This window comes from Schistocerca gregaria, chromosome 8 (assembly GCF_023897955.1).
Source record: "Schistocerca gregaria isolate iqSchGreg1 chromosome 8, iqSchGreg1.2, whole genome shotgun sequence".
NCBI lineage: Eukaryota > Metazoa > Arthropoda > Insecta > Orthoptera > Acrididae > Schistocerca > Schistocerca gregaria.
In genome coordinates this window covers 506,232,269-506,253,614 of record NC_064927.1, presented here as the reverse complement: position 1 = coordinate 506,253,614, position 21,346 = coordinate 506,232,269, and the positions used below count along the sequence as shown (strand labels likewise).

At 46.0% G+C, this 21,346-nt stretch overlaps 1 protein-coding gene across 1 annotated transcript in view; it reads right to left on the bottom strand.

The window, feature by feature from the left end:
* The window catches only part of LOC126284568 (uncharacterized), a 207,753-nt gene that overhangs the window by 50,304 nt on the left and 136,103 nt on the right, over positions 1–21,346 (bottom strand). Inside the window, exon 2 of the mRNA XM_049983581.1 lies at positions 3,665–3,876. Within this exon, the coding sequence (XP_049839538.1) occupies positions 3,665–3,876 (212 nt within the window). The remainder of the gene's footprint in view (positions 1–3,664; positions 3,877–21,346) is intronic.

Genomic DNA, 21,346 nt, shown 5'->3' with positions numbered 1-21,346 from the left:
ACGACTGTCTGAAAGCCTCCGTGCGCGCTCGAATCTCTCTAACTTTACATTCGTGATCTCCTCGGGAGGTATAAGTAGGAGGAAGCAATATATTCGATACCTCATCCAGTAACGCACCCTCTCGAAACCTGGCGAGCAAGCTACACCGCGATGCAGAGCGCCTCTTTTGCAGCGTCTGCCACTTGATTTTGCTAAACATCTCCGTAACACTATCACGGTTACCAAATAAACCTGTGACGAAACGCGCCGCTCTTCTTCGGATCTTCTCTATCTCCTTCGTCAACCCGATCTCATACGGATCCCACACTGATGAGCAATACTCAAGTATAGGTCGAACGAGTGTTTTGTAAGCCACCTCCTTTGTTGATGGACTACATTTTCTAAGGACTCTCCCAACAAATCTCAACCTGGTACCTGCCTTACCAACAATTACTTTTATATGATCATTCCACTTCAAATCGTTACGCACGCATACTCCCAGATATTTTACAGAAGTAACTGCTATCAGTGTTTGTTCCACTATCATATAATCATACAATAAAGGATCCTTCTTTCTATGTATTCGCAATACATTAAATTTGTCTATGTTAAGGGTCAGTTGCCACTTCCGGCACCAAGTGCCTATCTGCTGCAGATCTTACTGCATTTCGCTACAATTTTCTAATGCTGCAACTTCTCTGTATACTACAGCATCATCCGCGAAAAGCCGCATGGAACTTCCGACACTATCTACTAGGTCAAAATGGTTCCAATGGCTCGAACCACTATGGGACTTGAAATATATGGTCATCAGTCCCCTAGAACTTAGAACTACTTAAACCTAACTAACCTAAGGACATCACACAACACCCAGCCATCACGAGGCAGAGAAAATCCCTGACCCAGTCGGGAATCGAACCCGGGAACCCGGGCGTGGGAAGCGAGAATGCTACCGCACGACCACGAGATCTACTAGGTCATTTATATATATTGTGAAAAGCAATGGTCCCATAACACTCGCCTGTGGCACGCCAGAGGTTACTTTAACGTCTGTAGACGTCTCTCCATTGATAACAACATGCTGTGTTCTGTTTGCTAAAAACTCTTCAATCCAGCCACACAGCTGGTCTGATATTCCGTAGGCTCTTACTCTGTTTATCAGGCGACAGTGCGGAACTGTATCGAACGCCTTCCGGAAGTCAAGGAAAATAGCATCTACCTGGGAGCCTGTAGCTAACATTTTCTGGGTCTCATGAACAAATAAAGCGAGATGGGTCTCACACGATCGCTGTTTCCGGAATCCTTGTTGATTCCTACAGAGTAGATTCTGGGTTTCCAAAAGCGACATGATACGCAAGCAAAAAACATGTTCTAAAATTCTACAACAGATGGACGTCAGAGATATAGGTCTATAGTTTTGCGCAATTACAGACTTTTTTGAGGAAAGAATGTAATTTTTAAGGACCATCGATAGCTGGCGGATCGAGAAATGAAGTGGGTTTTAGAACAGCATAAATGAAGACATTATATGTTTACTTTTATACTGAGGATGTGTTTTTTCATAAGCTATTGACCTTATTTTTCCACAGTTGCTTACTTAACAAACTTAATAAACCACAGTTTCAGAATTTCTTTGACATTACACCTGCACAACATGTTAGTGGATTGGAATTGGGTAAACTCTGCTGTGTTTTGGCAAGAGAAGTACATTTTATTATGGAAACAAGATAGATGTAGGTTTTACTCCAAATCCGCCACTCATCACACTTCTCTTACTAATGGGGCCAGGGGGAAATATAGGGTGTCTGAAAAGACTTTCCCTGATTACATAAAATGATAAATCAGTCTAGAACATTTTAATATGGAAACAAGATAAATGTAGGTTTTACTCAAAATCCACCACTCATCACACTTCTCTTACTAATGGGGCCAGGGGGTAATATAGGGTGTCTGAAAAGACTTTCCCTGATTACGTAAATTGATAAATCAGGCTAGAAGTAAGATACAAATATGAAACTTGTGTCGAATTGTTTACAACTATCAAAGTTTTTTTTCTGTTTTAGGTTCGCAGTACGTCAGTAGTGGATGAGGTGCAGTGCCCAAGAAGCCATGTTAACCAATCAGGAGAAGGCACAGTGTGTCCTCTGATACCATGAGACACGATCACCAACCACAGTGCAGAGACACTTGCAGAAAACATTTGGAAGGAATACACCTGATGTCAAGAGCATTAAAGCCTGGTATGAGAAGTTCAAGAACACAGGATCGGATGCTGACCTTCTGAGGTCTGGTCGACCAAGAATCTCAGCAGACAGGGTGGAAGCTGTAAGGCAGTCTTTTCTGCGAAGTCCGAAGAAATTGGTGCGCAGGGCCTCACGTGAATTACAGACACCAAAAAGCTCTCTCCATGACATTTTACACAAACGTTTGTTGTTTTGTGCATACAAAGTGCAAATCGTTCAGTCCTTGTTGCTCAATGACAGTACATGTCAATATGACTGCGGTCGAAATGCTATCACGTATTGAGGACAATGATGGTTTTCTCAGACGAGTTGCCTTTTCCGACGAAGTGACCTTTTTTTGCCAGTGGAGTAGTGAATCGCCATAATGTACGCATTTGGGGTTCACAAACCCCTGGCGAGGTCATGGAGTGCACCAGATGCAGTCTAAAGGTGAATGTTTGGTGCGCACTATTGCACGATCGAATTATCAGGCCATTCTTCTTCGGTGAGTCTACTGTCACATCTGCAGAGTATCTGGACATGTTGCAACAGCATGCTGTTCCTGAGCTGCTTCAGTATCACCCCGATGTCTTGTTTCAGCAAGACGGTGCACCACCTCGTCGGGGTTCGGACGTCCGAGCCTATCTCGATACGACCTTTCCTGGGCGACGGTTTGCTCACGATGGGCCAACGGTTTGGCCTCCACGCTCTCCTGACAAAATCCCATTAGACTTCTTTTTGTGGGGTTACGACAAGGACGAGGTCTACCAAACACGTGTACCAGATCTCTAAACCCTGTGGTGACGGATAACCAGTCGTCGAATCGACCCCTCCAGTGATGTTGGCTAATGTGTGGACAGAAACTGAATATCGCCTAGATGTGCTACGTGCTACCGAGGGTGCTCGTGTGGAAGTTTACTGACGTGTGAAGAAAACTTTGGTAGTTTGTAAACAATAAAGAAAAAAAAAATGGTTCAAATGGTTCTGAGCACTATGGGACTTGAAATCTATGGTCATCAGTCCAAACTTAGAACTACTTAAACCTAACGAACCTAAGGACATGACAGAACACCCAGTCATCACGAGGCAGAGAAAATCCCTGACCCCACTGGGAGTCGAACCTGGGAAAAACAATTAAGACAACAGTTTCATATTTGTATCTTACTTCTAGCCCGAGTTATCAATTTATGTAATCACGGGAAGACTTTTCGGGCACCCTGGAAATCTCTGTTTTATTGCATCTGCCCAAAGCAAAGATGACGGTAAATGTTTTTGAATGGCCACCGTGCAAATGTGGGCTCGGAGGCTGCTCCCCCCAGCGCTCGGCACTTCTCCTGCAGTGTCTGCCCGCTACCCACACCACGCCCCCTCTCCACGCGTGCCCTGCCGCCGGCCACTTTATTCTGCACGGACTCTACACACGGGGTTAGCGGGTGAGATGTGAGCGTAGCCTGGCGGCCGACCTTGAAGACGTATCCGTTGGAGGAGGGCGGCAGGTGGCGGCCCCCGATGAGTGTGACGCTGAGCTTCTCGGCGTCGGCGCTGCTGGCGACGCGGAAGCCGACGCACGGCGCCGCCGAGCCGCCCAGCGCCGCGGCGGCCGGCTTCAGCGTAGCCGTCGTCTTGCTGACGAACGACCGCAGCGCCGACACCGCGCCCGCCGCCATCTTCAGCCCTGCGGACACACAGGCAGCGAACTGAGTAAGCGTCGAAGGTGGCGCTGATGTTTAAACCGTACAAAATAACCAGTTTGAGAAACAACCGATTTTCGGTTCTTTATACTTGTTGTATACTGTAATAAACGTAGAAATCGAACAAAGATCGAAAAATTTTGACTCACTCAGCTTCGAGATACGATGGCTATTCACAAAGTACATTACGTTCTCGTTTGTGTCCGTTAGGGGCGGGGCTAGCGCGGCCATCTTGGTGTCATGGCATTCCGCCGCTCAGTCGGCATCCTGCCGTGCTAGTGAGAGGTTCGTGCTGTACTCCGTTGAGTTACTGAGACAGTTTGAAATGTCACCGTTAATTGAAAATGCCGCGAAGTGTGAAGTGCGTGCTGTAATAAGGTTTCCGGCAGCAAAAAACTGTACACCGATAGAAATCTATCGGCAGCTTTGTGACGTGTATGGGGACAACATAATCGCTGAAGGTGGAGTGCGTCAATGGGTCATAAAATTTAAAAATGGCCGAACTAACGTTCATGACGAAGAGCGAAGTGGAAGACCCAGCATAGTGACTGTCGAACACGTCGAAAAAGTCGACGCCGCGGTCCGTGAAAACCGTAATTTCACAATAACGGAACTCTCTATGAGTTTCCCACAAATTTCACGAAGTTTGTTGCACGAAATCATTACCGACAAACTTGGTTACCACAAGTTTTCTGCAAGATAGATACCAAAAATCTTGACAGAGATTCACAAAAATCAGCAAATGGCTGCAGCGTTAACGTTTTTGGACGCTTACGAGAAAGATGGCGACTCATTACTCGATCGCATCGTTACTGGTGACGAAACATGGGTTACGCATGTGAACTGCGAGACAAAATTGCAGTCAATGCAGTGGGGGCGTCAAATTCACCCCAAAAAACCAAGAAATGCATGCAGACAATGTGGGCAAGGAAGGTGATGGCGACTCTCTTTTGGGACAGAAAAGGTGTGATTTTTGTGGATTTCCTGGAAAGAGGCACCACAATAAACTCTCGAAGGTATTGCCAATCTCTGCACAACCTCAGAAGAGCAATACAAAACAAGCGCAGGGGAAAGTTGGGCTCAAAGATCTTGCCGATTCACGACAACGCCCGGGCCCACACGGCAAATGCCACTCGTGAAGTTCTCGAATCTTTTAAGTGGGAGTTGTTTCCTCATCCGCCGTACAGTCCCGACCTGGCACCGAGCGACTTCCACTTAATCCCAGCAATGAAGAAGTGGTTGGCTATGCAGCGTTTTGATGACGACGCACAGCTTCAAGAAGAGGTAACCACGCGGTTAAAGGCGCAGGCGGCCGAATTTTACGACGAAGGAATTTCCAAGCTCGTCCATCGCCACGATAAGTGCCTTAATTTAAATGGCAGCTATGTAGAAAAGTAGTATTCAAGTGTCGGTTTCATCTGTATATAATAAAAAAAATTCCAATACTTTATTTATTTTTAATTCCAAACGTTATTTACTTTGTTGATAGCCCTCGTACATAGACTCAAAATACTGAATTAAATAAGAAAATAAAAGCAAAAGTAGTCTCTCCGCCGTTCACTGCTTTTCTAAAAAGTTATAAGTGATTGAACATTACAAAAAATTTAGTATTTGATTACCCTCCGCCACACACCGTCAGGTGGCTTGCGGAGTATGGATGTAGATGTAGATGTAGAGACGTTAACAACTGTACTCATATACGAGAGTTGCCCAGAAAGTAATGCACCGCATTTTTTCTCTCAGCCGAAAACAATACTACGGACCCAAAACGTTACGTATGTATTATTTGAAGTCTCCTGAGTGAGTGCGCCACGTTTCCGTCACTCAGTTCCGACAGATAACGTGGCTGCAGGACAGTTTCAAAATGGTGTTTGTAGGTGATGTACGTTACAAGAAATGTACGTTACAAGAACGTGCCGTCATTCAATTTCTCACTGCAGAGAAAGAAACTGTGGGGAATATTCACAAACGCTTTTGCAAAGGCTGTGGAGCTTCTGCTGTCGACAGAAGTACAATTAGTCGCTGGGCGTGCAGGGTGAGGTCGTCAGACGCGGTTGAAGCGGTTCGGCGGAGCCAGACGAATTGGAGCAGTCGGGGAGACCATCCACGGCTGTCACGCCTGTTAGATGATGATGTCATTCTGAGGACAGACGCATTCGTGAAAGGCATTTTGAGGATGAAGATGAGGAGGTGATTCACACGGGAGAGCACTGGCTCCGCCACCAGTGCAAGGATTGGTACCGACGGGGCATACACGCACTGGAGGGAGGCCATAGAACGGGATGGAGGTTATGTGGAAAAATAAGATGTGTAGATAAAACACCATTCTTTTTTGTGTGTCATTCTCATTATGTTCAATAAAGAATTGTTGAAGCAAAAATGCGGTGCATTACTTTGTGGGCAATCCTCGTATAATGAAATAATAAGCAACCAGTTACTACATGGTTGACATCCACTTACATTTTGTTTATGCCTTATGGCAACTATAGTTATTTTGTTTTATTATTTTATCGCAATTCCACCCCAAATCTGGGACTAATTTCAAGAAACGCATATCGTTGGCTGATTGGCTCATGTTCTGGTGTGTCTGCACTTTATGTTTCGCTTCGTCTTACTAGTTTTATGCACACACTGTGAACTACATGTAGGCATCTGAGAGCTCTTTTTGTATTAATCGTTTCAGTATTGTGTTATTTATTGCTCCTTCATATATTTTTAGGAACATGGCATTTTTGCTGTATTTACTTTAATATTGACACTCGCAAACAATGCGATAGGCATTGTACTATTTTTATCTTTTAATATTTAAAATTTTTTAACCCTCTTGATCCCTAACTGTAATATTCGACTTCTACTTATTTGTGGTGTATTTTCCTGTACAGCCTTCTGCAGGAGGGCACTAAGTGCCCGAAATCTGCATATAAATTAAATTTCTTGTATGCAACTGATTGCTTATTATTTCATTATACTACAAAAAAATCACCAGGATTCTCCCACTGATTCTAATTTTTTGAAACTTTGCTCAAAAAATCATGTTGTAATAAGTGATCATGTCACTGTTTGGGCATTACGAATAATCAGTGTTAAAAGGTGTAAACAGAGATTGAAGAACTCTTGTTTTTCGTCTTAATTTGTCCGTTTTCAATGGCTCAAGACAGATAGCAGGTCAGCTACTTTTTATATTTATTGTGAACTGTGACTGAATTGCTGTTGCCATAATTTCCTTCCTCTTATATTTTCATAGAAATGGGTGACAAATGTTTAATCATTTAAAGCAAATAAAGCGTTGTACTTCACTGCTGATGCACTTCGTAAAATATTTACAGTCTTTGGTTGGTGCCATTCTGATACACAACAGATGTCCGCTTACGACAGCGAAGAACTACCGTATAGACAACAAGGTGGGGGGGGGGGGGGGGGCAGGTCTTCACCGTATAGGCCACGCGACATGGCAACACGCACATTATTGTCTCAGCAATACGCCGTATCAATTCTTACGCCGTGTGTTTGTTGCTCGTTTCTGTCGGCATTGTTATTAAAACTGCACTCATCACTTTTCACATTTCTATAAATACGCTATATTTCAAACCAATGCACATTTTATTAACAAATACTACTCGCTTTTAAAAAAAAGATTTATTTAAAAACGAAAAAATTTAGTACTGCTGCTACGCCTAATAGATATTTCGATTTCTTACCCGGTTATTAGAAAAAGGTAAAAAGCACTTGTTATACCGAGAACAAATAAATACCTAAAAATACTGGTTAGTCGGAATTAAAATACAGGTATCGGTTTTAACCGGTCGGTTTTCCCTATCTCTAACTCAATGTGGCACTGCCTACATCTACATCTGCATTCTGTAAAGCACGATAAAGTACATAGCAGATGGTACTTCCCATTGTACCAGTAATTATGGCTTTTTGCCGTTTCATTCACGTATGCAGCGCAGGAACAATGTTTGCTTAACCCTCGCACGGTGTCAGGGCCCAGGGATCTTTTTTGCTCGTTTGACTACAAAGAAACAGTTTTAATATGGCTGCAGGCTTCTCATACTCCAGACATGCTTTTTATGGACTTTTTTTATCATAGCTGGATAAAATATTTACGTTTATATCACGGTTCGTAGTACAATATAAGATTTTCAGTGTTTATTTGAACTTTATAACGAAAGTAAAAACTTGGGAACAATGCTCTTCTAAATCAACATTTATACGTCCCTTGTTGTAAACAATTCGTACAAAATACGTACACGTGTATTGTTATGACAACTTCACAATTAGGAATTCCGTTTTGTTAAGGTAAGACGTGATATTATTATGTTCGTCATAGATGATGATATACGTTTGAAAGGGGCTACAGTCTCGAGCAGGCATTACCAGATTCACAGAAGATCAGTAGGAATAATCAGTCAATTTTTGGGAAAGAGGATAAAAGTGGTGCTGATTTAGGAAAGATAAAGGGAGATATGTAGGTCGGAGGTGAAGTGGATGTGAGTGAATGTGAAGATGATAATGGTATTCAGGAAACTAGTGCGTCCGCTCTTGTACCCATAAGGGGTCAGATAACAAACATACGACGCAGTACCGCCTGATGTGCACAAGCAAGTTTTAAGGAATATAACACGTGCACTGCATAATTACATTCTACGTCATCTTAGACCACAGTTACAGACAAGCGCTGACTCTCAGACTTTCTATCACCAATCACATGAAGAGCGTAATAGTAATGGATACCAATAATCGTGCACGTGACCGTAAAATTCTTCACTCGTATCTTGAACGCTGGATTGGACATGACTCTACAGAACTGCAGGCATTCTTTGCTCTACTAATAATACGGGGTGTTCGAAAAGTCTCTCCGCAGTGTCGTATGATTGTTAGCCGTGCGTGCCGTATGTCGCAGTGAATATACCGAAATGAAACTCATTGCAGTATCGCTGTGCGTTTATTGTTTCGTTGAAAAATAAGGGACTCACAATCCAACGCCTAGAAATTGCAATCCAAACTCCTATTTTCAGAGAATGAAGTGGTTCCTCATGAATACACAATGGATTTGCAGTACTCCACATACGACAATTTTGCGAGTTCATGTACCCGCATAAATGAAACCACGCCTCATCAGTGAACAACGTTTCACTAAGAATATCCGTTCCATTTTGTTGAAAGAAAGTTTTGAACCATTGACAATAATGCATTCTCTTGCCATGATCAGTATTTTTCATTTAGTGCAAGACTGTCACTTTGTATGGGAAAAGTTCTAATTTTTTCCTTACAGCTGTGTGGGTCGTTCCGACACTAACATCGATTTCCTGGGCGAGTTTTCTTACTGACTTGTTTGGACTCGTGGAAATTTTATCGGAAATATCGAGTAGTTTATCCTCAGACAAAACGCTAGGATGACCGCTTCTCGGTGCATCTGTCACAGAACCCGTACTTCGAAATTTGTTAATCATATCTTGCACAATATCGCGATGTGCGAGTGTTGTCTCCCGGAAAACTCAATCAAATGTTTGACGAACTGAAACTGTGGATTTACCGCCACCTTTGAACACTTGTTCGGCTAAAAACACTTTCTTCAATGGTTAGCATTTTAACACTGACAGAAACGAAACACACGAACAAAGGAACTAAACTTAAACGTTCACGTCAACACGTAACGACACACACCAACGATACCACTTACGCTGGCTCACATAAACGAAGCAGTGGAATGTTGGGAGAGTCCACTTGAAGGGCAGTAACCCGGGCAGGCTAACTATCATACGGTACTGCGGAGAGACTTTTGAACAGCCCGTAGTTGCCCTACACAAAGCACTTCCAGAACCTTTGATTGAATTTTGGCCAGATGAGTATGCCATATCTATGTTCCGAGCCACAGCGAGCTTTTCAAAATTAATTAATTATAGTATTGTTACATGGTGTGCGCTACATGAATATTTTGTGTTAAAATAATTTTTGGAACTAAACAAATTGACTAATATATAAGTTTTCGGACTCCAAAAATAGCTAGTACAACTTGTATGTAACTTATTATAGCACGCAACTACGGAATTATAATTTCAACATGGTTCACGGGTGTCTGAATAAATCGTAGTTATTTTTGTGGAAATATTCTATTTTTTATCATCATAAAGTCGTTAGAATTACTGGCATCAAAAATGACGCCAAACATATGCTTTTCCAGAGCTGATACCATGCGAGAGGTAAACGCGTCAGTGGGGGCTGTTATTAATCTCGTCTGAGCGGTCCCTATGGGAGCGACGCGAAGAGGGCTTCAGTATATACCTAGAGTCATCAGTACTGAAGGTCGCTACGGCTATCTAGCGATAGTTTGCGTCTGTCTTAAAAGTGTCTGACAGTTCAATACTTTCAGCAGCTCCATCAGTCTCTCAAATGGATGAAACAAACCTGCTACCCTTCTTTGCATACGTTCAATATCGCCTGTTAATCCTACGTGTTAAGTTGATGCGTTTCTCCATAAATTTAATAAACATAACTAATACGCTTAACAGAGACTTTAGTCATCAATAATATATTCTCCTTCAAAAGCCGGCCGCGGTGGTCTAGCGGTTCTAGGCGCGCAGTGCGGAACCGCGCGACTGCTGCGGTCGCAGGTTCGAATCCTGCCTCGGGCATGGATGTGTGTGATGTCCTTAGGTTAGTTAGGTTTAAGTAGTGCTAAGTTCTAGGGGACTGATGACCAGAGTAGTTAAGTCCCATAGTGCTCAGAGCAATTATCTCCTTCAAAATTCACAACACACACTAAACGCTGGTGTGACTTTTCGATTCCGTGACTGTAGAAATCACGTGGTTTAGAGGCGAAGAAGTCGAGCCATGTTCGGTGCGCATTTTCATCCGGAATGGAAGTCCCTTGAAGGTTGTTCGATAGAGAGCGGAGTAGCTGAAAATCTGAGGGCGCAAGATCGGGTGAATGGGGTGGGTGTTGAATGACTTCCTAACGAAAGTCCAGTATAGTGTTTTTAGTCAGTCTAGCAGAATGTGGAGGGCTTTACTGTGGAGTGGCATCACTTCAGGTACTCTCCCTCGTCGCTGTTCTCGGATCTGATTGAATATCTGCGCAACTTTTTTCACATAGTGCTTCGTTATAGATAACTGGCATGATCTGCGAAAAGTATGAGGTTACTATTAATATTGCTTGCAAAGTCATTGACGTACAATGTAAATAGCAAGGATGCCAACATACTCACCTGGGGCACACCTGAAGTTACGAGAGGAATTCAAAAAGTAAGTCACACATTTCGTCCTACGCTAAGATTACTGCACAACAAGAGTGGAGCTTTGTCAGAAGAGAGTAGATGTTCTGGGTTTCCCGCAGACGCAGTTCTGCTGCAGTACGGATAACAGATACGTCACAATGTACGAGTGAAGTGGGGCTGCAACTGGAAACGTACCGGTACTCTAAAGTTGAAGTACACGGGACAATACGATTCCTATCGGCAAAATGTCTAAATTGCACGCATATTCACCGTGAAATTCTGGCGGTACATGGAGCGAATGGAACTTCGCATACAGCCGTAGTGAAAAGGTGCCGTCCATTTCAATAAGGCCGTGCGTGGGTGATTGTGATGGGAAGGAAGGTCCTCGACACGACACAGACAACAATGCCCAGAGAACTGAGGAACTGAATCGCAGTAACCGCAGAATGTCTCCGTGACTAAGGAGAGGATTTCTGTCGTCGAGCAACTGAACAACTGGTAGAGCGTTCCACTTATTGTTTACAGAGATTTGGCGAATATGTTGAAAAATAATGTGACACATTTCTGCTGCACTGCACTTCAAAGTGTTGAATTGAAAGCAGTAGTCAGTAATAACGTGTAGATTGCTTTTTGAAGTCCCCCACGTACTTCGACATGTGCGGATGACTCTCCACTCAACATAACACGCTGCGCCCTCCATACCAATAAATCCTCAATCCAGTCACACATTTCGCCTGTACCCCATATGATCGTGCTATCGATATTACGTGTATATGTGGTGCAGAGTCAAATGCTTTTCGGAAGTCAAGAAATACTGTATCTAAGCGACTGTCTTGACCCTAATGCTACGCGAAGGAAGGGCGAGTTGGTTTCACGTTATCGATGTTTTCGGAGACACGGAAGGTAGACGTCGGCTATCTGCAAAAGTCATTCACTTATTCATCAGTTCACACTCATGACACTGGACACATACTCTTGAAAATATTTAAAACAGCACATTTCTTGAGAACAATAGTTCTTACATATAGATGGCTGTACAGGACAAAATAGGTCATAGGATAAAATATTAGTAACCCTCTCATAACACACAGATCCAGTGTTCGGTTCTGGGGTGTGTCACTGTTTCTTATTTTCTCTTCCTTCCAACCATAAATTGCTTACACTCTCACTATTAACGTACCACAGTTGTCTAAGCATTAATAACAATAAAATAAAGAGCCGAAATAAATGTAACACCCTAAACGACAATGTAATTTTATTGACAAGTGAGGCTATAGGTAGTTCATCACTGTAGGAGTATTATCATAAATTCAGACCAAATGTAACACACATTCACAGTGCAAAGCGCCCAAACCGTTGCACCAATACACAGTGTGCCCTCCTCTTGAGGCAATGCAGCTGAATACTCTCGCATGAAAACGATCACAAAGGTTCCAAATGGCATCCTGCGATAGATTGTCTGAAGTATCTTGCGTGTTGTTTTGTCTGAAGTATCTTGCGCTTTTTTTTTTGCAATACTTTTTGCCGGTCCTAGAGAATAAGTAAGTTCCCGCCTCATCCCCCCCCCCCCCCCCGCGTTCAGCTCGTCAGAGGTCTGGTGGTATGCCTGGTCAGAGATCTGGTGGTATTCCTGGTCAGAGATCTGGTGGTATTCCTGGTCAGAGATCTGGTGGTATTCCTGGTCAGAGATCTGGTGGTATTCCTGGTCAGAGATCTGGTGGTATTCCTGGTCAGATATCTGGTGGTATTCCTGGTCAGAGATCTGGTGGTATTCCTGGTCAGAGATCTGGTGGTATTCCTGGTCAGAGATCTGGTGGTATTCCTGGTCAGAGGTCTGGTGGTACGCCTGGTCAGAGATCTGGTGGTATTCCTGGTCAGAGATCTGGTGGTATTCCTGGTCAGAGATCTGGTGGTATTCCTGGTCAGAGGTCTGGTGGTATTCCTGGTCAGAGATCTGGTGGTACGCCTGGTCAGAGATCTGGTGGAATTCCTGGTCAGAGGTCTGGTGGTACGCCTGGTCAGAGATCTGGTGGTATTCCTGGTCAGAGATCTGGTGGTATTCCTGGTCAGAGATCTGGTGGTATTCCTGGTCAGAGATCTGGTGGTATTCCTGGTCAGAGATCTGGTGGTATTCCTGGTCAGAGATCTGGTGGTATTCCTGGTCAGAGGTCTGGTGATACGCCTGGTCAGAGATCTAGTGGTATTCCTGGTCAGAGATCTGGTGGTATTCCTGGTCAGAGATCTGGTGGTATTCCTGGTCAGAGATCTGGTGGTATTCCTGGTCAGAGGTCTGGTGGTACGCCTGGTCAGAGATCTGGTGGTATTCCTGGTCAGAGATCTGGTGGTATTCCTGGTCAGAGATCTGGTGGTAGTCCTGGTCAGAGATCTGGTGGTATTCCTGGTCAGAGATCTGTTGGTATTCCTGGTCAGAGATCTGGTGGTATTCCTGGTCAGAGATCTGGTGGTATTCCTGGTCAGAGATCTGGTGGTATTCCTGGTCAGAGATCTGGTGGTATTCCTGGTCAGAGATCTGGTGGTATTCCTGGTCAGAGATCTGGTGGTATTCCTGGTCAGAGGTCTGGTGGTACGCCTGGTCAGAGATCTGGTGGTATTCCTGGTCAGAGGTCTGATGGTACGCCTAGTCAGAGATCTGGTGGTATTCCTGGTCAGAGATCTGGTGGTATTCCTGGTCAGAGATCTGGTGGTATTCCTGGTCAGAGATCTGGTGGTATTCCTGGTCAGAGATCTGGTGGTATTCCTGGTCAGAGATCTGGTGGTATTCCTGGTCAGAGATCTGGTGGTATTCCTGGTCAGAGGTCTGGTGGTATTCCTGGTCAGAGATCTGGTGGTACGCCTGGTCAGAGATCTGGTGGTATTCCTGGTCAGAGGTCTGGTGGTACGCCTGGTCAGAGATCTGGTAGTATTCCTGGTCAGAGATCTGGTGGTATTCCTGGTCAGAGATCTGGTGGTATTCCTGGTCAGAGATCTGGTGGTATTCCTGGTCAGAGATCTGGTGGTATTCCTGGTCAGAGATCTGGTGGTATTCCTGGTCAGAGATCTGGTGGTATTCCTGGTCAGAGGTCTGGTGGTATTCCTGGTCAGAGATCTGGTGGTACGCCTGGTCAGAGATCTGGTGGTATTCCTGGTCAGAGGTCTGGTGGTATTCCTGGTCAGAGATCTCGTGGTATTCCTGGTCAGAGATCTGGTGGTATTCCTGGTCAGAGATCTGGTGGTACGCCTGGTCAGAGATCTGGTAGTATTCCTGGTCAGAGATCTGGTGGTATTCCTGGTCAGAGATCTGGTGGTATTCCTGGTCAGAGATCTGGTGGTATTCCTGGTCAGAGATCTGGTGGTACGCCTGGTCAGAGATCTGGTGGTACACCTGGTCAGAGATCTGGTGGTATTCCTGGTCAGAGATCTGGTGGTATTCCTGGTCAGAGATCTGGTGGTATTCCTGGTCAGAGATCTGGTGGTATTCCTGGTCAGAGGTCTGGTGGTATTCCTGGTCAGAGATCTGGTGGTACGCCTGGTCAGAGGTCTGGTGGTATTCCTGGTCAGAGGTCTGGTGGTACGCCTGGTCAGAGAACTGGTGGTATTCCTGGTCAGAGATCTGGTGGTATTCCTGGTCAGAGATCTGGTGGTACGCCTGGTCAGAGATCTGGTGGTATTCCTGGTCAGAGGTCTGGTGGTACGCCTGGTCAGAGATCTGGTGGTATTCCTGGTCAGAGATCTGGTGGTATTCCTGGTCAGAGATCTGGTGGTATTCCTGGTCAGAGATCTGGTGGTATTCCTGGTCAGAGATCTGGTGGTATTCCTGGTCAGAGATCTGGTGGTATTCCTGGTCAGAGATCTGGTGGTATTCCTGGTCAGAGATCTGGTGGTATTCCTGGTCAGAGATCTGGTGGTATTCCTGGTCAGAGATCTGGTGGTATTCCTGGTCAGAGGTCTGGTGGTACGCCTGGTCAGAGATCTGGTGGTATTCCTGGTCAGAGATCTGGTGGTATTCCTGGTCAGAGATCTGGTGGTATTCCTGGTCAGAGGTCTGGTGGTATTCCTGGTCAGAGGTCTGGTGGTATTCCTGGTCAGAGATCTGGTGGTACGCCTGGTCAGAGATCTGGTGGAATTCCTGGTCAGAGGTCTGGTGGTACGCCTGGTCAGAGATCTGGTGGTATTCCTGGTCAGAGATCTGGTGGTATTCCTGGTCAGAGATCTGGTGGTATTCCTGGTCAGAGATCTGGTGGTATTCCTGGTCAGAGATCTGGTGGTATTCCTGGTCAGAGGTCTGGTGGTATTCCTGGTCAGAGATCTGGTGGTACGCCTGGTCGGAGATCTGGTGGTATTCCTGGTCAGAGGTCTGGTGGTACGCCTGGTCAGAGATCTGGTGGTATTCCTGGTCAGAGATCTGGTGGTATTCCTGGTCAGAGATCTGGTGGTATTCCTGGTCAGAGATCTGGTGGTATTCCTGGTCAGAGATCTGGTGGTATTCCTGGTCAGAGATCTGGTGGTATTCCTGGTCAGAGATCTGGTGGTATTCCTGGTCAGAGGTCTGGTGGTATTCCTGGTCAGAGATCTGGTGGTACGCCTGGTCAGAGATCTGGTGGTATTCCTGGTCAGAGATCTGGTGGTATTCCTGGTCAGAGATCTGGTGGTATTCCTGGTCAGAGATCTGGTGGTATTCCTGGTCAGAGATCTGGTGGTATTCCTGGTCAGAGATCTGGTGGTATTCCTGGTCAGAGGTCTGGTGGTACGCCTGGTCAGAGATCTGGTGGTATTCCTGGTCAGAGGTCTGATGGTACACCTGGTCAGAGATCTGGTGGTATTCCTGGTCAGAGATCTGGTGGTATTCCTGGTCAGAGATCTGGTGGTATTCCTGGTCAGAGATCTGGTGGTATTCCTGGTCAGAGGTCTGGTGGTACGCCTGGTCAGAGATCTGGTGGTATTCCTGGTCAGAGATCTGGTGGTATTCCTGGTCAGAGATCTGGTGGTATTCCTGGTCAGAGGTCTGGTGGTATTCCTGGTCAGAGATCTGGTGGTACGCCTGGTCAGAGATCTGGTGGTATTCCTGGTCAGAGGTCTGGTGGTACGCCTGGTCAGAGATCTGGTGGTATTCCTGGTCAGAGATCTGGTGGTATTCCTGGTCAGAGATCTGGTGGTATTCCTGGTCAGAGATCTGGTGGTATTCCTGGTCAGAGATCTGGTGGTATTCCTGGTCAGAGATCTGGTGGTATTCCTGGTCAGAGATCTGGTGGTATTCCTGGTCAGAGGTCTGGTGGTATTCCTGGTCAGAGATCTGGTGGTACGCCTGGTCAGAGATCTGGTGGTATTCCTGGTCAGAGGTCTGGTGGTATTCCTGGTCAGAGATCTCGTGGTATTCCTGGTCAGAGATCTGGTGGTATTCCTGGTCAGAGATCTGGTGGTACGCCTGGTCAGAGATCTGGTAGTATTCCTGGTCAGAGATCTGGTGGTATTCCTGGTCAGAGATCTGGTGGTATTCCTGGTCAGAGATCTGGTGGTATTCCTGGTCAGAGATCTGGTGGTACGCCTGGTCAGAGATCTGGTGGTACACCTGGTCAGAGATCTGGTGGTATTCCTGGTCAGAGATCTGGTGGTATTCCTGGTCAGAGATCTGGTGGTATTCCTGGTCAGAGATCTGGTGGTATTCCTGGTCAGAGGTCTGGTGGTATTCCTGGTCAGAGATCTGGTGGTACGCCTGGTCAGAGGTCTGGTGGTATTCCTGGTCAGAGGTCTGGTGGTACGCCTGGTCAGAGAACTGGTGGTATTCCTGGTCAGAGATCTGGTGGTATTCCTGGTCAGAGATCTGGTGGTACGCCTGGTCAGAGATCTGGTGGTATTCCTGGTCAGAGGTCTGGTGGTACGCCTGGTCAGAGATCTGGTGGTATTCCTGGTCAGAGATCTGGTGGTATTCCTGGTCAGAGATCTGGTGGTATTCCTGGTCAGAGATCTGGTGGTATTCCTGGTCAGAGATCTGGTGGTATTCCTGGTCAGAGATCTGGTGGTATTCCTGGTCAGAGATCTGGTGGTATTCCTGGTCAGAGATCTGGTGGTACACCTGGTCAGAGATCTGATGGTATTCCTGGTCAGAGATCTGGTGGTATTCCTGGTCAGAGATCTGGTGGTATTCCTGGTCAGAGATCTGGTGGTATTCCTGGTCAGAGATCTGGTGGTATTCCTGGTCAGAGATCTGGTGGTACGCCTGGTCAGAGATCTGGTGGTATTCCTGGTCAGAGATCTGGTGGTATTCCTGGTCAGAGATCTGGTGGTATTCCTGGTCAGAGATCTGGTGGTACGCCTGGTCAGAGATCTGGTGGTATTCCTGGTCAGAGATCTGGTGGTACGCCTGGTCAGAGATCTGGTGGTACGCCTGGTCAGAGATCTGGTGGTATTCCTGGTCAGAGATCTGGTGATATTCCTGGTCAGAGATCTGGTGGTATTCCTGGTCAGAGATCTGGTGGTATTCCTGGTCAGAGATCTGGTGGTACACCTGGTCAGAGATCTGGTGGTATTCCTGGTCAGAGATCTGGTGGTATTCCTGGTCAGAGATCTGGTGGTACGCCTGGTCAGAGATCTGGTGGTATTCCTGGTCAGAGATCTGGTGGTATTCCTGGTCAGAGATCTGGTAGTATTCCTGGTCAGAGATCTGGTGGTATTCCTGGTCAGAGATCTGGTGGTATTCCTGGTCAGAGATCTGGTGGTACGCCTGGTCAGAGATCTGGTGGTATTCCTGGTCAGAGATCTGGTGGTACGAAACTTCCTGGCAGATTAAAACTGTGTGCCCGACCGAGACTCGAACTCGGGACCTTTGCCTTTCGCGGGCAAGTGCTCTACCAACTGAGCTACCGAAGCACGACTCACGTCCGGTACTCACAGCTTTACTTCTGCCAGTATCCGTCTCCATTCTGGATCTGGTGGTACGCCTGGTCAGAGATCTGGTGGTATTCCTGGTCAGAGATCTGGTGGTACGCCTGGTCAGAGATCTGGTGGTATTCCTGGTCAGAGATCTGGTGGTACGCCTGGTCAGAGATCTGGTGGTATTCCTGGTCAGAGATCTGGTGGTATTCCTGGTCAGAGATCTGGTGGTATTCCTGGTCAGAGATCTGGTGGTATTCCTGGTCAGAGATCTGGTGGTATTCCCTGGTCAGAGGTCTGGTGGTACGCCTGGTCAGAGATCTGGTGGTATTCCTGGTCAGAGATCTGGTGGTATTCCTGGTCAGAGGTCTGGTGGTACGCCTGGTCAGAGATCTGGTGGTATTCCTGGTCAGAGATCTGGTGGTATTCCTGGTCAGAGATCTGGTGGTATTCCTGGTGAGGGAAGCCTGAAGGGCACGTGGCGTTAGAGAAGCCGCGTCTGGACGCCGACTGCCCAGCTGGAAAAGGACAACACCCACCTGCCAAGTAAATGACATCAGCATGGGTATAACAGTCTACAGAAGGTAGCGGCCACTGGTTACTTTACCCTGAACAAACACCGATGTAGTTTATAGGCCGTCTGCGCTTCCTGATCTATAAGGAGACAATCTGAGAGCAGCCGTCAAAGGTTGTTTGCAGATGACGCTGCCGTTTATCGACTAGTAAAGTCATCAGAATATCAAAACAGATTGCAAAACGATTTAGAAAATGTATCTGTTTGTTGTTGCGAAAATTGGCAGGTGACCCTAAATAATGAAAAGTGTGAGGTACAAAAAAAAGTGGTTCAAATGGCACTGAGCACTATGGAACTTAACATCTGAGGGCATCAGTCCCCTAGAACTTAGACCTACTTAAACCTAACTAACCTAATGACATCACACACATCCATGCCCGAGGCAGGATTCCAATCCGCGACCGTGGCGGGCATGCGGTTCCGGACTGAAGCGCCTAAAACCGCTGGGCCACTCTGGCCGGTAAAATGTGAGGTCATCCATATGATGCTAAAAAGAATCCGTCAAATTTCGTTTACACAATAAAGCAGTCAAATCTTAAGGCGGAGAATTTAACAAAATACAAAGGAATGACAATCACGAACAACTTAAATTGGAAAGAACACACAGAAAATGTTATGGGGACGGCGAGCCTCAGGCCGGAGTGGCCGAGCGGTTCTAGGCACTTCAGTCTGGAACCGCGCGTCCGCTACGGTCGCAGGTTCCGATACTGCCTCGGGCATGGATGTGTGTGATGTTCTAGGTTAGTTAGGTTTAGATAGTTCTAAGTTCTAGGGGACTGATGACCTCAGTTAAGTCCCATAGTGCTCAGAGCCATTTGAACCATTTTGAACGGCAAGTCAACGACTGTGTTTTATTGGCAGAACACTTAGAAAATGCTACAGATCTACTAAAGGGGCTGCCTGCACTACGCTTGTCCGTCTTCTTTTGGAGTACTGCTGCGCGGTGTGGGATCCTTGCCAGACAGGATTAACGGAGTACAGCGAGGAAGTTCAGAGAAGAGCAGCACGTTTTTTACTATCGAGAAACAGGGATTTGGTCTGAACATAATTAAAACAAAGACGGTTTTCGTTGCGGCGGAATCTTTTAACGAAATTTCCGTCATCAGCTTTCTCCTCCGAATGCGAAAACATTTTATTGACGCCGACCTACATAAAGAGAAACGATCACTTAATAAAAGAAGGGAAATCAGTTCACGCACGGAAAGGTATAGGTGCTCGTTTCTGCCGCGCGCTCTTCGAGATTAGAGGAGTAGATAATTACTGTGAAGGTGGTTCGAGAAACCCTCTGCCAGGCACTTAAGTGTTATTTGCACAGTATCCATACAGATGTAGATTAGACCGCGAATTCTGACTATTGGCCCCACATCATGAAGTCTGGAATGGGAATTGAGAGTATCGTGGTTGAATGCATTCTGGAGTAGCCATCTCACCATGTCCACACGTGTACGTCAGTCACTCGCACAGAGACAGAAGGCAGTCTCAGCAGTGAAGACAACAGAGCGCCATTCCACTCTACAGTTGACTCTTCGTCGACGCCCGAGTACCTCATGCTTGGCAGTGTCGTGGCTTCTGGCCAGAGGGACATGTGATCTTAATTCTAGATGGTGTTTGATGACACGGAAACTGGAACACGTGCTAGGATTTCGTTCCTGGATGAAGTTCACCCACCATCAGCAATGGTGGGTGAAGCTTTGACACTCGTCCTGCTAAAACGTCAAAAAAAATAAATCATCAAACAAACGTCGGCCGAAGAACCCTAGACACAAGGGAAGGGGCAATCTGCCAGTAGCAGTACACTTACACCTCGCAGTTCATTCCGCAGCCGCGCCTGCCTGCGTGCTGAGGTTAACAACGCGAAACATCGCGGCTCGCGCCTCCCAGCCTGCGTCCTTGGTCTTCACGAGCGGGCAGCCGGCGTCACACGTGACGTCACCGCGGGGTTCACAAGTAATGAGCAGCAAAACGTGGGGCTGCGTGCTGGCAACCGTGTATCGGATAGCGCCACGTACATTTATCAGTGACCTGTTTGCTGCAACTGTCACTGTTCCCGCGGTCTAACCTCTACCTCCAGTTTTGTCAGAAGTGATTCGATACGGCAAAAACTGTTTTTGTTTGCAGATCCCGAGACTGTTCCGCACAATATCAGAACGAATACATGTTAGAAACAGCTGTTAACGAATATTTTGCGAAGATTAATCATAAGGGATCGAAAAGGACAAAAAAAACAACAAATAAATTCAGTGTAACGGAACATACCACGGAGCTGGGGAAGCAGCTAAGCAAATATTCATTAGCATCGTGAATATGAAGGAGCTAGCATGTTGTCGTTGCTGTCATAATAGTTTCGAATACCTCGTAAAACCATAGTAATGCGTGCAATACGAAGTACTTGTGATACAAACTAAAGAACATACTACGGACGCCCATTCAAAGAACTAGGTATACCAATCACAGCTTTTCAATAATATACCGCACCCTATTGAAATTTGTCGCAAATAATAGAGTTATTTTTCTGTTTAGTAGCTCAGCCCAGTTCATAAAATTAGTACTAGGCGCATGAACACCGTCAATAAACATTAATGCAACTTATTTCGCTCAAAATGTGCCAGTTACGTAGAAACACACACGTCAGCAGCAATTGCTCATAGAAGTGTGCACAAACAGACGGTGGTTCAGACACTGTTGCTCGTCGTCTGTACTGCAACGGGCTCCTCATCAGCTACACTAAGAGCTTATACATGATGTAAAAACAGGAATGTGCTGTACAATTAATGAAAAACGAATTATGGGACCGAT